Genomic DNA, 15,564 nt, shown 5'->3' on the forward strand with positions numbered 1-15,564 from the left:
ACTCTGGCACCTTGATTTCCGAATGACATGCAAAATTTGCTTTCATCCGAAAAATTTACTTTGGACCACTGGGCAACAGTCCAGAGCTGCTTCTCTGTAGCCCATTTCCTGCACACGCCTGTGCACGGTGGCTCTGGATGTTTCTACTCCAGACTCAGTCCACTGCTTCCGCAGGTCCCCCAAGCTCTGGAATTGGTCCTTCTCCACAATCTTTCTCAGTGTCCGGTCACCTCTTCTCGTTGTGCAGCGTTTTTGCCACACTTTTTCCTTCCCACAGACTTCCCACTGAGGTGCCTTGATACAGCACTCTGGGAACAGCCTATTCGTTCAGAAATTTCTTTCGGTGTCTTACCCTCTCGCTTGAGGGTGTCAATGATGGCCTTCTGGACAGCAGTCAGGTCTGCAGTCTTACCCATGATTGCGGTTTTGAGTAATGAACCAGGCTGGAATTTTTTAAAAGCCTCAGGAATCTTTTGCAGGTGTTTAGAGTTAATTAGTTGATTCAGATGATTAGGTTAATAGCTCGTTTAGAGAACCTTTTCATGATATGCTAATTTTTTGAGATAGGAATTTCGGGTTTTCATGAGCTTTATGCCAAAATCATCAGTATAAAAAAAAAAAAAAAGACCTGAAATATTTCAGTTGGTGTGCAATGAATCTAAAATATATGAAAGTTTAATTTTTATCATTACACAATGGAAAATAATGACCTTTTATCACAATATGCTAATTTTTTGTAGACTTGTGCAGAACTTGTATGCTAGTTACTAAAGTAAGCTATTTTTCATGAGGCTTTAAGTAGCATAATTTGTTAAGTTAGCGTAATTGTTAGGAAGGCTAATATCTGGCCTTCTCTTCTGGCTTGGATGGTTTTGAGTTACATTTTGACAAAACCTGTCAGATCTAAGTATTATTATGTTTTTTTTATGTTATTGTTTAACATGATTCTTTTATTATTATTATTATTTTGGAACAAATGAGGTCTCTGTACAAGAACACCGGCTCGCAGCTGCAGGTTCCACTGCTTTAGAGCACCGCATATGCACGCGCATATATGTTCGTAGTTTAACTGTCTGCCACAAGTTGATCTTGTAATAAAGGTCTCACCGAGGAAAAACACACTGTATTTTTGTATTCATTGCATTTTTCAAATTATACAAATTAAATAATTAATTATAAAATATTACGCACTTTTACAGACTTTTAAATTAAATGTTCCCTTCTGGTGGAATGAACTCCCCAACTCAATCATAGCAGCTGAGTCCTTAGCCATCTTCAAGAATCGGCTTAAAATCCATTTCTTCCATCTTTATTTGACCCTCTAACTTTAACACTCACTATTCTAATTCTATTCTTAAAAAAATCTAACTACCTTTCTAATCTTTTTGTATTCTATTTTCTTTTCATTTATTATGCAATTGTATATCTATGTGTTTGTTTATGTGTAAAGACCTCTAACTAGCTTGCTCTATTCTTTTATTTTTTATTCTCTCGGTTTTCTTTTTATTTATTATATTAGTTAAAATCCCATGCTACGTGTACTGTGTTAACCTAACTGACACTTGTTATAGCACTTATATATGATTGCTCTTTTTGTTGTTTTTGATTGCTTCCACTGTCTTCATCTGTAAGTCGCTTTGGATAAAGAAGTCTGATGAATGAATGAATGAATGAATGAATGAATGAATGAATGTATATGTATATATATATATATATATATATATATATATATATATATATATATATATATATATATATATATATATATATATATATATATATACACACATACATACATACATACATGCAAACATTACATGCATATATATATATATATATATAACTACATTAAAAGCAAATTACATCTTTGTCATCTACCCATGCAAATGACTGAAGTCCATTTTTTCTCTCTCTTGGTGAAAGAGTATGAGCTGATATTATTCAGGTACAGGTTTGTCAGGTTCTGTCAGTAGGTTAGTTGTGTATCAGTTTATACGGTTTTACTTCATTATGGTATGTCTGTAATTATGTAGCACCGTGGTTCTGTGAGGCACGACATTTCGTTCCACTGTATGTCCACACATGTAGAAGAATGACAAAGCTCAACTTGACTTGAACTTGACTTGACTTGACATATCTGTCAAGAACATAATTGACTTCCTCTAACATCACACATACTGCTGGAGATGCTACACAAGGCTGACTAACCAAACTCATAACACAGGCACAATTTACCCATCAGGGACTCCACCTCAGTTGGTCATCCTTGCAACCACGCTCTCATGATCCTCACGAGTACAACTTCATTCTTGCTGTAAGGTCACTTGTAGTAGGCAGTCGGAGGAAATGAGCAGGTCCTTTGATCAAGCATTTTCAAGGTTTTCTTATTTCCTCTTGTTGCTGAGGTCTGCCCATTAAAACATGCTCTATAAATAGACTAATGAATGTCAAAAGAGAGAGAAAACAGAAACTGAGATGGAAGAAAAATTAAGCAAGTTAGAATAAGAGGCCGCAGCTCGCTATATTACTCATCAGTAACGTGCCCCACAGCTGGCAGTTGTGAAGGTGATCAGCTCCATATGCTGAGTCTCTTAGCATATAAATGCTTACGACTGTTATTATAAGGCCAGCCAAAAGTGGATGGCTTAATTTGTGTAGAGCTCAGAGCACTGGGACAGCAGTCATTCTTCAGAGACTGTTCATCCGTTGACAGATTGTCAGATGCAAAAATCAAGCGCACATCACTGCACCCCTAACTGTGTGATGAAAGTAACTGCTCATATGTACTATTACTCTCACGACAGTGACATTAGATGAAGACGATTATTTTTTACATACACAAAGACTATCTACAAAGTCATTAGATGTTAAACAGATGTTGTGGGTGCCAATGGGTCAAGGGGTGTGCCTGGTTAGCATGGCCCAATTAGCCCAGGCTGGTTGATTTCTGCACCATTCTGCCACCAAAATGCATTATTTATTTTTTTTAACTATAGTAAGCTGTACCATTTCATATTTTAATAAGTTGTGTACATACAGTACATACATGATTTTGTTTTCGGTATCTTATTGAGGACATTGCATAGACTTCCATTTATTTTATATCAGATTAAAGATATTTTCTATCAACCTCTACCCCTAAACCTACCCATCACAGAAACATGTGCAGAACACTTGATTTGAATAAAAACATGTTTTGGCTGATTTAAAAAGCCTTTTATCTAGTAAGGACCATTAAAATGTGCTTACTAGTGGTTTTGTCAAAATATTTCACAATATAACATTTGGTCTTCAAGTATAGTCAAAACAAGTACACACACACACAAATTTATGATTTAAAATGTTGTGGTTGGCAATTTTCTCTCTTAAGCTCATCATCATGCATTTATTTTTGTGAAATATTTTTTATTAGAAATAAAAGTTTTATATTTGAATGCATTTTAAAATGTTATTCAATTTATATTATATATTTATCATTAATGTTATTACTCCAGTCTTAACTGTCATAGGATTAGTGGTCAACCGATGTGTTTTTATACAGCCGATGCCGATATCTTGGAAAGCAGGGGGGCCGGTAGCGGATATAATTTATTATTATTATTATTATTATTATTTAAGAAATTTTAAATCATTTGACAATGGATTAAAAAAAGTGTGTAAATGAATTTGACAGTATTTTTCACAAGTAAGGGGACTCCGTATTCTGGAAAACTTGTGTGCATTGGGAATCATATTTTTCAAATAAAGCCAGGGTAACCCTCATTTTACATACAGCACACAGTGAAAATGACAGTGGGCAAATGCATAAAGCTCAGCATAACTTGAAATCATGTGTTTAAAGTTTAAAGCATTCAATTCACACAGACCGACCATCATGCAGAAAAAACATGATCATGCTGGATGCATATTTGCTTGATGCTGATGGCAAACAAGAAATTATTGTAATGTTTGCCTTTCTATTACTAATAGGCCTAATATAAAAGCAATCAATATAATACTTTCTGTATACATTAATTCCTTTGTTTAACCATTCTGATAAGAACCGACTTCTATCCCTATCAGACAGAATGGTTAACGACGACGAACAAGAGTAAGTTTGAGCACTGTGTGCGTTCAGATGCTGCTGCTCTCAATGTCATCAAAATAAAAGTCACATCGGCCAAGAAGAAAAATGTATTGTAAATGTAATGTCCAATGTATTAGTATTAGAAAAGGCCAAATATCAGCCGATATATCGGCTTTGCCAATATATGAGCCTCCAGAAATAATTCTAATAGGCTAATTTGGTGCTGGGAAACATTACTTATTATCTATGTTGAAAACAGCTGCGTTGCTTAATATTTTTGTTGAAAACATTTTTACAGGATTCTTTAGCCCTATTCAGACAGGACTAGTTTTACAGGGGGTCGTTAGAGAAATCTGTTTCACAGACGTACTTGGTGATTTTAATCCCATTCGAATCTGCCAAGTCTGTGTTTTTCCTCACACAACCTCTGTGATAATTCCAGAGCAAATTACATACTGTTTTTCAGCAAACTCAGTGATCCTCTGAGAAAACTAATCCCGTCAGAATGCGAATGTCTGTGATTGCCCGTGATATTTTATTTCACAACGCGTTTCCATGTGTGTTTTGGCCAACGTGAATTACCGTAGATGCTCTTACCACGCGGATGTTTGATATATTTGCTTAGCGGCAAATAAATAATAATAAAAAAATAATACAAATAATAAAAATCAAGAGCAAGATCGCGTAAACTGTTAATACCGGCTATTGTAATATCAGCATCAGGTAAGATTACTCACGTTCATGTACTCAGTTACATAATGTTTTAATTACATTTAATAAAAAAAAAAAAAAAAGGAAAACAAGTTAAACTAAAGGAACCACACATTAACACGGTTTTGTTATACTAGCCATTTTGTATTTATTGTGTAATAATAATACTAAGGCAATCATTCATGAATGCAATGCACGCATACAGTGCGCTTGATCTCTGTGACGCCCAGATACACAAATCAGACCCTCCCACCTCTGTAATTAACACGGAGATGTTAGTCCCGTCCGAATTGGTACATGAAAATCACAGACGTCAGGTGGTAAGAATCGAAACGCAAACGAAGTTTAGAAAACTAGTCCCGTCCGAATAGTGCTTTTGATGAACAAAGTTCTATACAAACATACATACATACATATACATACATACATACATATACATATACACACACATATATATATATATATATATATATAAACAACTATACGAAAAAAGTTTTATAACTTTTCCTGTCACTTTTTATCAATTTAGTGCATCCTTATGATGGGTTTGTGTGTGTTTGTGTGTATTTCAAGTCTTATAACTTATGGGGGGGACCACCTGTGCCAACCAAGCAATGGCCATTTTAGATGAATGGGAGCTGACAGATAGATTTCAGGTATTATAGATCTCTTCTGTGCATACCAACATAAAGAACACACTCTCATCATCATAACTTTTTCAAACATTACAATTAGAATCTGAGGTTCACATCGTTTCAGCAGAACCTAATCTCTAGCCACCAAGGCAGACCTGAAAAAACAAATACAAAGACCCGGGCCGAGACAGAGCGAGTGTTTGACACAAAGTCACTTAAACTGGCGTGAAAACATAAACAATGATACACACTCTCTTCAACTTGCTGCTTAAAGGAACAAATTACAGAGAACCACATGGCTGTTTTTGCTTTAGATTTGGCAAGGAGAAATCTAGGGTAGAAAAGACAACAAAACGAACAACAGCCAGGTCATCAAAACACAATTAGCCTCAATTATCACTGCTAAATTAATGCCACCTGCAAGTATACCAGTAGGCAGAAGATACACGTTAAACAGGGTAACAGGGTTATTAAACTTCCAATTATAAATGCACACATACAAACACACAGTGAGACTTAAAACAAATATAGAATCTGTGAGGTTTCATTAACTCTGTATATCTTGACTGTTAGACAGACCCTTCAATGACCTGCTCGGTAAGCACTCAATGTTGCTTTAACCCTGCTATATTACAGTTCCATCATTAACAGGTATTATGTTGAAAAAGGAAAATTGGGTCTCATTAAGGTAATAATGGCTGAGGAATGCCAGGATATGTGCTGAAAACAGGACAGGCCTGAATGGAAATAAATAAAAATGACAGGAAGGTAAATGGGAATGGGTGGAGGTAAAGAGGGAATGAGTGGGAGAGGCAAGTTGAGGCCTGGGATAAAACGCTGGATACCATCTTTCATGTCTCCTTCAGTATGACCCTGATGGCTAGACATGGTCATTTTATATCCAATGAGAAGACGTACTCCAAAGCAGGTTTCCAACATAAAGTTATTTTTCCATCTGAGCTGAAACCAAAATATGGCACAAAGAATCTAAAATAGGCAACTAATCAGAACCAAACATTATTTTTAATATTATTTAATAAGGGCTTTTGGACTAATAGGATTCATCAGTAGTTCAGGCTATGGAGTACAATACAACAAAAAAGAAAATGCAACACTTTTGCGATGCTCAGGCCAAAACACAGACGTAGAAAGTGTACATGTTTATTCATAAGTATCAAAGACTGAAATTGATGTGTGTGTCTGTGGTATCACACACTGGATCATCCATAGGCTGCCTTTTAAGTGTTGCCTGTGTTCACCGTATTTACCCAAATAAAAAAATCATCACTTTCAGAAGACAGATTTGGTTCCTTCACCTACATGAGGAAATGCCTTTGCAAGACAAGCAGACCTCACTACACAAAGAACACAGTGTGTGCTAATGTGTGTGCTCGAGCACCTCCTGTGCGCTATGTAACAGGATACAAACAGAAACATGGATACTTGGGAAAATCAGAGCACACTATGCAGAGGAAGGAATGAAAGATTAGAAAAATGCAAAAGGTGAGAAGAGTGGCCTGAACCCCGCACTTACATAATGACAAGTGACAAACTCCCCAATAAATCTTCATTTAAAATACTCTTTAAATGAATAATTTGTCTATTAATAAATGTATTATTAAACATGCAACAATATATCGGTCTATAACTGATCTCAAGTCACGTGGGAGATGACTGACACATTAGCTCAGGTCAATTTTACCCTCTGAAGGTGCATCTCAGTGTCTGTCCTCAATGTCTCACTGGAGAGAAAATTCTCTTCCATTCTCTTCCACGCGATCAGGGCCATGATATATTTCTCCCGTCTTTCACCCTAATCTAATTTGTGCCTCCATTATTTCTAAATGGTTTTTCATCCCTAACCCAAACGGATGACCTTATAATCTTCTTGAGATACTTCAAAAGTAAAGGAAAAACAGATGAAAAACAAGCGCCAAAAGCTAACTCCAAATTAGGGTAGAAATAGACACCATGTGCTGTCAAGTAATAAAATTTTTATATCAAATTAATTTCACAATGGGCCAAATAATTATTGTAATGAATCGCAAATTAAATCACCATACAGGGGCTTTTTTTGCCCTCATAACTTTAATTTTATGGGCATTTAAATGTATTCTATATGTTACAGCATGTTATGATTCGTTGTCCAGCATCATGCTCTTCAATTAGCAATTGCATGCAATGTAAGTATTTTGTACACATTTTAACATGTTATTTTTTCAGTTATTTGAACAAAATTTACATGTAATGTTAATTTGACAATCCTTGTAGTTATACAGTAATTTGTATAAAGTTTACATTTATACCCTTTATACCCTGTCATTCACATAGTTCTCTTACTATATATTTCTGATATAACTATTGATATCAGGAACCACAATACACTGAAACTAAAACACTGAAATTCAGAAACGTTTTTTAGTTTAGTAAGTCTTGTTTTGGCTTCACAGTCTCCGAGACTTGGTCCTCTATCACGATCACTATATAGATCTATCTGCCATGAAAGTCAACAGCAATAAGTCAAAAGAAACAAGTGTTCTAGGACGTTTCGCATGCTTCATTGACATTGTCCTGGAGTACTGAAACTGTCGGAGGAGAAACACAATTCAGAGCTGCAGAGCAGCCTTCTGCTGGAACTGAAGTTCTCAAACTCACAATATTCAATCTAACAAAAAAAAAAAAAAAAAAAAAGTCAAGTATGATTCTTTATATATTGCTCAGTCAAACTGATTTTATTTATTAAAAAAATAAAATAAATGATGTACAGCACAACACATTTAACCTGCCTAGAGCCGGATTATCAAAAATCTTAAATTAAAATTTTTTTAAGAATGTTTCTAAAGTGCAATTCTTAAAATATAGAAAAAAGACAACACAACAACACTCAAAGACAACCTACAGCCAAATAATCTTATTGGCAAATGTCTGCTCTGTCTTCGGTTCTCCTATTACTCAGCCTGACAATCTGGATTTAACATATACAACTTTATTTATTCAACAAATACATCTATACACAGTCTTTTGCCTTCCTATAAACCTTTCAGTAACCTTAACCAAAATGACAATTCTTCTGCTGCAGTCACCCCACGTGTATGCAGAACCAAGACCAATTATTTCAGCATCCTGCCATTGCTGTTAATAAATCAGCAATTTAAAGTTACCAAACAGAGGGGAGAGCATTTTAGGATTTGGGTCCCATCCCCAAAGTCCAAGTACTTGAACCCCCCTCCACTTTCTCCTCATTACTCCCCTCACTAAAATACGCATGATGTCATGGTCTGAAAAATGATAGCAATTAATCAGAGCTACTGAATCCTACCCATTCGACTAATCCCAATAATACAAACAGATAAATCATCCTCAGAAACTTGCTAACTACCACATACCGGAGAAAGAAAGAGAGATTCAACTTTAAAAGAAAGTTCAACTTTGCAGTACTTTTGTCATAATGACTGCATTGGCTGTCTGCACCTGATATATAAATGTATATCAGCATTTATAAAAAAAATAAAAATAAAAATAAAAGGTCACTATCAATTTAATGCATCGTTGCTAAAATAAAAAACACCAAAAAAAACTCACTATGATAATGCAGTTGATTTATATGCAATCAAAAACAGACAGTATCTTAGGTCTAGAAATTAGCAAGTCAACATCAGTCCAGGAGTGTTACTATACCCTACCACCTCCAAAAAAAATTTCTCCACACAAGCACTTTAGTCCAGCATATTTGCTGTTATATAGTTACAGAAATCTAATACATTGGCAAACCACCCAACAACTGCTCAGCTAAATACAAAAAGATTTAATATGTCATTCTGGGATTCTCAAAACTCAAGAACGCCAATACATGTCAATGCTCATTCACTGTCACTTTCAAGTACAGCCTCAAGCTTGAATTCAAACAGGTTTGTGTAACTGATGACTATACGAGTAAACAGAGGTCTTGATTCTGACAGCTCGCAGTGAAATTAGATGAAATGGAGAAGCGAAAGTTGGCCAGAAATATGGCCTAGGGGAGCTATGAATGACGCGTAAGGGAAAGATGAACAGACACATACATCTACGTGCTGCAGGAGAGCACTGGACACAGAGCGGGTGAGAGCGTCTGTAAGGTAATGCGGAATGCGGCTCGTGTCATGTTTAGATGGAGGAATATTTGGTCACTCAGGAGCTAGAGGATAAGGGTGAACAGGGAGCGTGAGCCAAACACATCACTAACACTATCGTGGGAGTGCACGTGTATTTATGGGCTTCATGTTCACAAGAGTGTTTTCCACTATGTGAGCTTGAATTATGGCCGCCCCTGTGTGTCTGGCTTTGACAGTATGTGGAAATTTGCATGTGTTTCTAAGTGTGTGTGAGAAGGAAGTTCTCTCACCAAAGGCTCTTTATTCTTGACCAGTCGAATGATCTTGACAGAATCTTCCTCATCATCAATGTCGTCTGGCAGAGGAGGAAGCTCTGGATCGTAACTCTTCCTGGCCACAGTATCATGAACTGACAACAAACTCTGCAACGAGAAGGAGTTGTACAAATAAATAAAAAATCCACAGAAGCACACACAGCAAGACAAACAGTAGTCGTTTGACTGATTTTGTGTAGCTACTCATTTTGGCTAATCATTCCAGCCTTCATACTCCAAGCATCTGCTTGAATCCTATGGTATAAATCATGGAGCTTTAGACGTCTGCTTTAGATTACTACCTCCTACTGACAAATAAAGCTGCTTTTGAATTGATTACAGTCACTATTTCACTACAACCCTCTTTGGCAATGTTGTTTGTTAAAGTGTCGCCAGCAGGAAAAAAAGAACTGAATCAAAACCAAGACCAATCATACTGTCATCTTTCATTTGATTGGATTATTATGAGTATTACGAGTATCCCGCTGGGAATATGGCCATATTGCTGTGAGTTTCCAAGGGGTGAGGACGCTTAAATGGCAGATGGATGGACAGAAAGCAATGAAGTTCTCAGGCATTTCTGTTATTTCACACCTTGGCTCTGAAGAGCATTCAGACATTCATTACTGAACTGTTTTAATGATGCTGTGTGTCAAATGCAGCTGGAAACTCTTTTGGCCCTTTTCTCCCTCACATTTCCAATATAAAACTATCTTCCAGTTGTGCGCCAGAGATTAAACAAAAAAAATGGGAGGGAAGAAAAAAAAGAGACAAGACAGAGAGGAGAAGAAAAGTGTCTGTTTTATGACATGGGATTAAGCTCCAGAACAACACTCAACATGTGGCTAAAGCAGAACAGATGGGAGAGAGAGAGAGTCAAGAGGCTAGTCAGCGGGTCAATTTCATCGGTCCAGCGCTTTACTAAAAATTAGATATTAGAATTATGTGATAATTAATTTGCTTTTGTCTGAACACTTCAGGCTTCTTATCTTTATAGATAAAGTTGAATCTGGATCACTTAGTCAGTCTACCCCAATGCTGCTGAATCCCCTGCTAAAAACATTTACTAGACAGTGAGTCCACAAAAAAACTGCGAAAATAATGACAAGAAAACTTCTATGGCATTTTTTCTTACAAGAAAAAAAAAAAAAAAACCTGGAGTGTGTTCTGATTCATGGACATATGACTCCAATTAGCCAATTCACATAAAAATGGGTTTGAAGCGTTACTGAATATACATCTCACTCATATACTCTGTGTGTCTTACTTGCTGAACTGCAAATGATCAATTTCTATCATGTTCTTCTTGAAATTGAAGGCACAATATGTAAGATTCTTTTATTAAAATATCACAAAACCACTAGAGCAGTGTTATATATTTTGCTGACTACTTGCATTACAGACTGCGACCATTGTGTCATTGTGTCTCAATAACCCCTCGATTTTTTTGTTTTGTAGAAAACATATGGAAACACCAACGATGCTTTAAAATGTTGTGTGTTTTAATACCCGTGACGACCGCACATACGCTATCTGTTCTTTATTTTATCGGCTCAGTGTTCATCTTCAGTTCTCTCTTCACAGCAGTTCATTCAGTGTACTGTTTGAGTACATGAATTACTCTGGGATATTGGTTTGTTTTAACTAAGAGGGAGTGTCAGCCACATTAAAAAAAGTTAACAGCTTAAGTCATTTGTGGATTAATGCATATTAGAGATGCAAACCATTTAAAACGATTCCGTTCGATTTGGTGAACTGGTTCAAAAAGATCCGGTTACATTGAATGATTCGTTCGCAAACCGGATATCACAAACTGCTTTGTTTTGAACTCTCTCACAACAGACACGGAAGAGAAGACAATAAGCCCTTTCACACATACAGACTTTTCCGGAAAATTTCTGGTAAATTGCCGTAAAGAGATCAAGTGTGAACAGGATCTTTTAAAAAATACCGGTAAATTCGTTCCGGCAATTTAACGGTATGAGAAGTTGTAACATTACCGGTAAATTCGGAATTCTGCTGTGTGTGAACGCAGAAGGAAAATTTCCGGTATGAGCACATAATAGTTCAGAACGCGGTGACATAAGACGTCTACTCCGGGCCAATCATAACAATGTGACGCATTCACGCACTGTTTAATATCTAAAAAATAAACGATTATCACAAACGAAGTAGTAGTGGAAGTATTTCTTGTTCCTATTATGACTTTTGTCAGTCTATTTGGGGGTCCTGCTACTCCACAAATCCTGTAGCTCTAAACCAATGGATCTCAACCCGTGGCACATTATGAAATGACACGCTGCCCACCATGCTGAATAAAATAAAAAAAATAATAATAACTAAGTTTTTCACCTTAATTTTAATTTTAGTTTTTACATAAGGAAAAACAGATAGGGTACAAACGAGAAGTCGGAGCAGTGAAGAAGAGTGCTGGACATTCGACATCAACTTTCGGTTTGCCCCGCAACTCACTTGAGGATGTTCAGCCCGTCTTTTTTTCCAATTCTCCCAAAACAGCTTATACTACTGTTTCCGCTATTAAAGTAGTTCAGTTTTGTATGTTTGGAGCAGTTTTTGATCGTTAAACAGGCATATAAGTTTTGTTTTTAAAGCAGTCAGCACAGAGAGAGAGTTTACATAGCCTATGTTTAATCAGTTTAGCCTTCTCAAATCATCACAAATTGTCTAAAATAAAATCTAAAGATATAAAACAGTTCAAGCAAAACAATGTTTTAATGTTAAACCCAGATACATGTGCACTATATCGAATATTTTGTGCGGAGAATGCAAGATAAAGCATGCTTTTTTGGGACATAGGTGCCAGCGCGATCATAATATAAAATAAAGAAATATAAAATAAAGAAAACAAGCATGCTTTCTGCCGTCTCATCTTGAACAGGAGAGCTTACAAAAATAAACCGAAACTCAGCGAATACATGCCTCACAGACATGATAAATATATCTATAGAAAGCTTTTAATTACTACTTAAAATAATAAAAACAAACTACAAAAAAATTTCAATACAATCATAATACGTTTAGGAGGCGCGTCTAATGAGGAGATGACGAGTCAGGCAACTTCATCCTTGGGACACAGACTCAGAAAACACTAGTTTATTAGTAAATAACTCAAATATATTTTTACTATTTCCCTCTGTCACATTCATGGTAATTTTTCCGGTGCTTTGGGACATCTTTTGAACTCAATTTGAATGCAGAACTGTTTATCTGCGCTGATAGACTAATTGATATGAATTTTGGATCAGCATAGACTTTGTGAACGCACCTTTTCTGCAAAGTGCATCTTACAATCGCAACTTCATTGTGCTATTAATCCTTTCAAGCCGATTGTCACTAAATTGGTCAGTTTTATTAATGGTGTTTTATTAATGGTGAGTATAATTCAAACCAGTCGTCTATTACGATGTCTCTGTAACAAAAGCATTTGCATGAATACTAAAGTTTGAAACAAAAAAATTAAACCATCAACAGAAATACTGAACACGTATTACCCTCCATGTTTAAAAATACAAGTGCAGCTGATTAGAGGTTAATGACGTCATAGAATTTACCCATATTTTGGAATGGACGTGTGAATGGTGCTTTTCCGGAAAAAAGATGGAATGTCGTTGACTGTGTGAACAGCGGATTTTTGAATTTACCGGTAAAGTCGTTCTGGTAATTTTACGCATATTTACTGATATTACTGTGTGAAAGAGGCTGATGATGAATAAAGTCGTAGTTTTTGCTATTTTTAGAACAAAATGTATTTTCGATGCTTCAAAAAATTATAACCGACCCTCTGATGTCACATGGACTACTTTAATGATGTTTTTCTTACCTTTCTGGATATGGAGATTAGACCGTACACACAGTTTCAATGGAGGGACTGAGAGCTCTCTGACTAAATCTAAAATATCTTAAACTGTGTTCCAAAGATAAACGGAGGTCTCACGGGTTTGGAACGACATGAGGGTGAGTTATTAATGACATAATGACACTAATATACCTAACAATGTTAAATGTAATCTTTAGTCAATGAAAATTGATATCCATTTTCACACTGTGCAGTTCACTATAATGCTGTGATGTCATAACATGAAATAAGTATGATCTTATCTGTATTGCGCACCACATAGAAGCATGCTAAAATACATTCAAATCACCTTAGAAGCAGCATAGTTATGCCATAGAGAAGCAATCTAGTCTCTAACAACTAATTCACTGCATAAATACATGATGAACAGTTCGAAAAATTTAAATAATTCTTCCTATGTACAGAGTTCAGAAGAAACCAATGAGTCAAACCATATTTTTGGATTTTCCTGGAAAAATCACTTCCCTCTGTTCCCACAGAATCTGTCCACAGTCCAACAACTCTAAACTCTAAATTCACTACCCTGCCATGTACAACACACTCAAACTCAAACACACACAAAGAGTCTGGTTTACTATCCTTGTGGGGAATCTACATAGCCATCATGGTTTTTATACTGTATAAAAATTACATTCTATCAACCTACACCTAAACATTCTGTATGATTTATAAGCGTTTTGAAAAATGGGGACATTTTTAAATGTCCTCATAAGTCACCCTCTCCTTGTAATATCAGTGTCATACCCACGTCATTATACAGAGTTGTGTCCTGATATGTCATAAAAACAAGAGCATGCGCACACACACACACACACACACACACACATATATATATAAAGTGTTTTCTGTAGAGCTAAACTCTCTCCGGAGGTTGGAGGAACAGGGTCAACATCAGGCCAGGTGGGAAAAGAGTGAATTGAGGGTCGAAATCAGTAAATAATTTCTTCAGGTACTCTTGCCACATGGCTGTGTGTGAGCATGTTAATTAGTTATACTGGGCCTCTTACAACAACAAATTGCTGAACTTGTTCAAATAAAGTCTGGGAAATGTAACTGGGCATGCATTCTTCATTAGGAAAGAGTTTGTCATCTGAACAGTCATTATTCAAGCTGCTAAACTGACTACCCATACACACTGCCTGCACAAAATCTGTATAAGAGAAAAGGACAAAGTAAAACACCTCTATATATTTTCCTACACCAACTGGAGAGCCACTCATCTCCTGTTTCTCGCTCAGACCAGAGCAGTGCTTTCTTTCCGCAACACGTGGATTGCCGTAATTGCTGCTTTCATCAATGTCAATATAAGTCTGTAAGCGGGTCTAATATGAGTAAAATGTGTTTTTTCATGTGTGAATCATACAGGAGGGAGGAGGAAAGAGATCGTTTAATAGGTTCTGATTTATGTCTGGTTGAAGGGAATGGATCATTTCAACACTAATTGAGAGCGATACAGTTACTATCGTACAGACACGCCATTCTAGTCCCCAGAAGCCATCTGCTAGCGTTTTACACAGCACCAGCAGACACTGGGTTAAAGACAAAGAAAAGAAAAACAGATGAAAGAAAATAAGAATAAAGAAAGAAGGACAGAGAGTCCAATGATGGTGTAGCCAGACTAATGCAGATTAAAGGCAATATACACTACAGTTCAAAAGAATGGGGCCAGTATGCTTTGCCATCACAGGAATAGATGTCATTTTAAAATATTACAGAAAACTGTTTTTGTTTAAATCTGTTTTAATCTCAAATAAATGCAGCTTTGAGGAGCATAAGAAACTTCCAAAATCATTACAAATAAATACATGTGCACAATCAGTCAAAAACATGCTTAAAATACTGATCTAAAGGCTTACAGTTTAAACAAATA

At 36.2% G+C, this 15,564-nt stretch overlaps 1 protein-coding gene across 3 annotated transcripts in view; it reads right to left on the reverse strand.

Moving 5' to 3' along the window:
• LOC113056106 (MAGUK p55 subfamily member 7-like) overlaps window positions 1–15,564 on the reverse strand; it is a 123,743-nt gene that overhangs the window by 44,355 nt on the left and 63,824 nt on the right. For all 3 annotated transcript variants that reach the window (XM_026222604.1, XM_026222603.1, XM_026222605.1), the window contains exon 6: window positions 9,794–9,925. In XM_026222604.1, the coding sequence (XP_026078389.1) occupies window positions 9,794–9,925 (132 nt within the window). The remainder of the gene's footprint in view (window positions 1–9,793; window positions 9,926–15,564) is intronic.

Source organism: Carassius auratus, chromosome 37, assembly GCF_003368295.1.
Source record: "Carassius auratus strain Wakin chromosome 37, ASM336829v1, whole genome shotgun sequence".
Taxonomy (NCBI): Eukaryota; Metazoa; Chordata; class Actinopteri; order Cypriniformes; family Cyprinidae; genus Carassius; species Carassius auratus.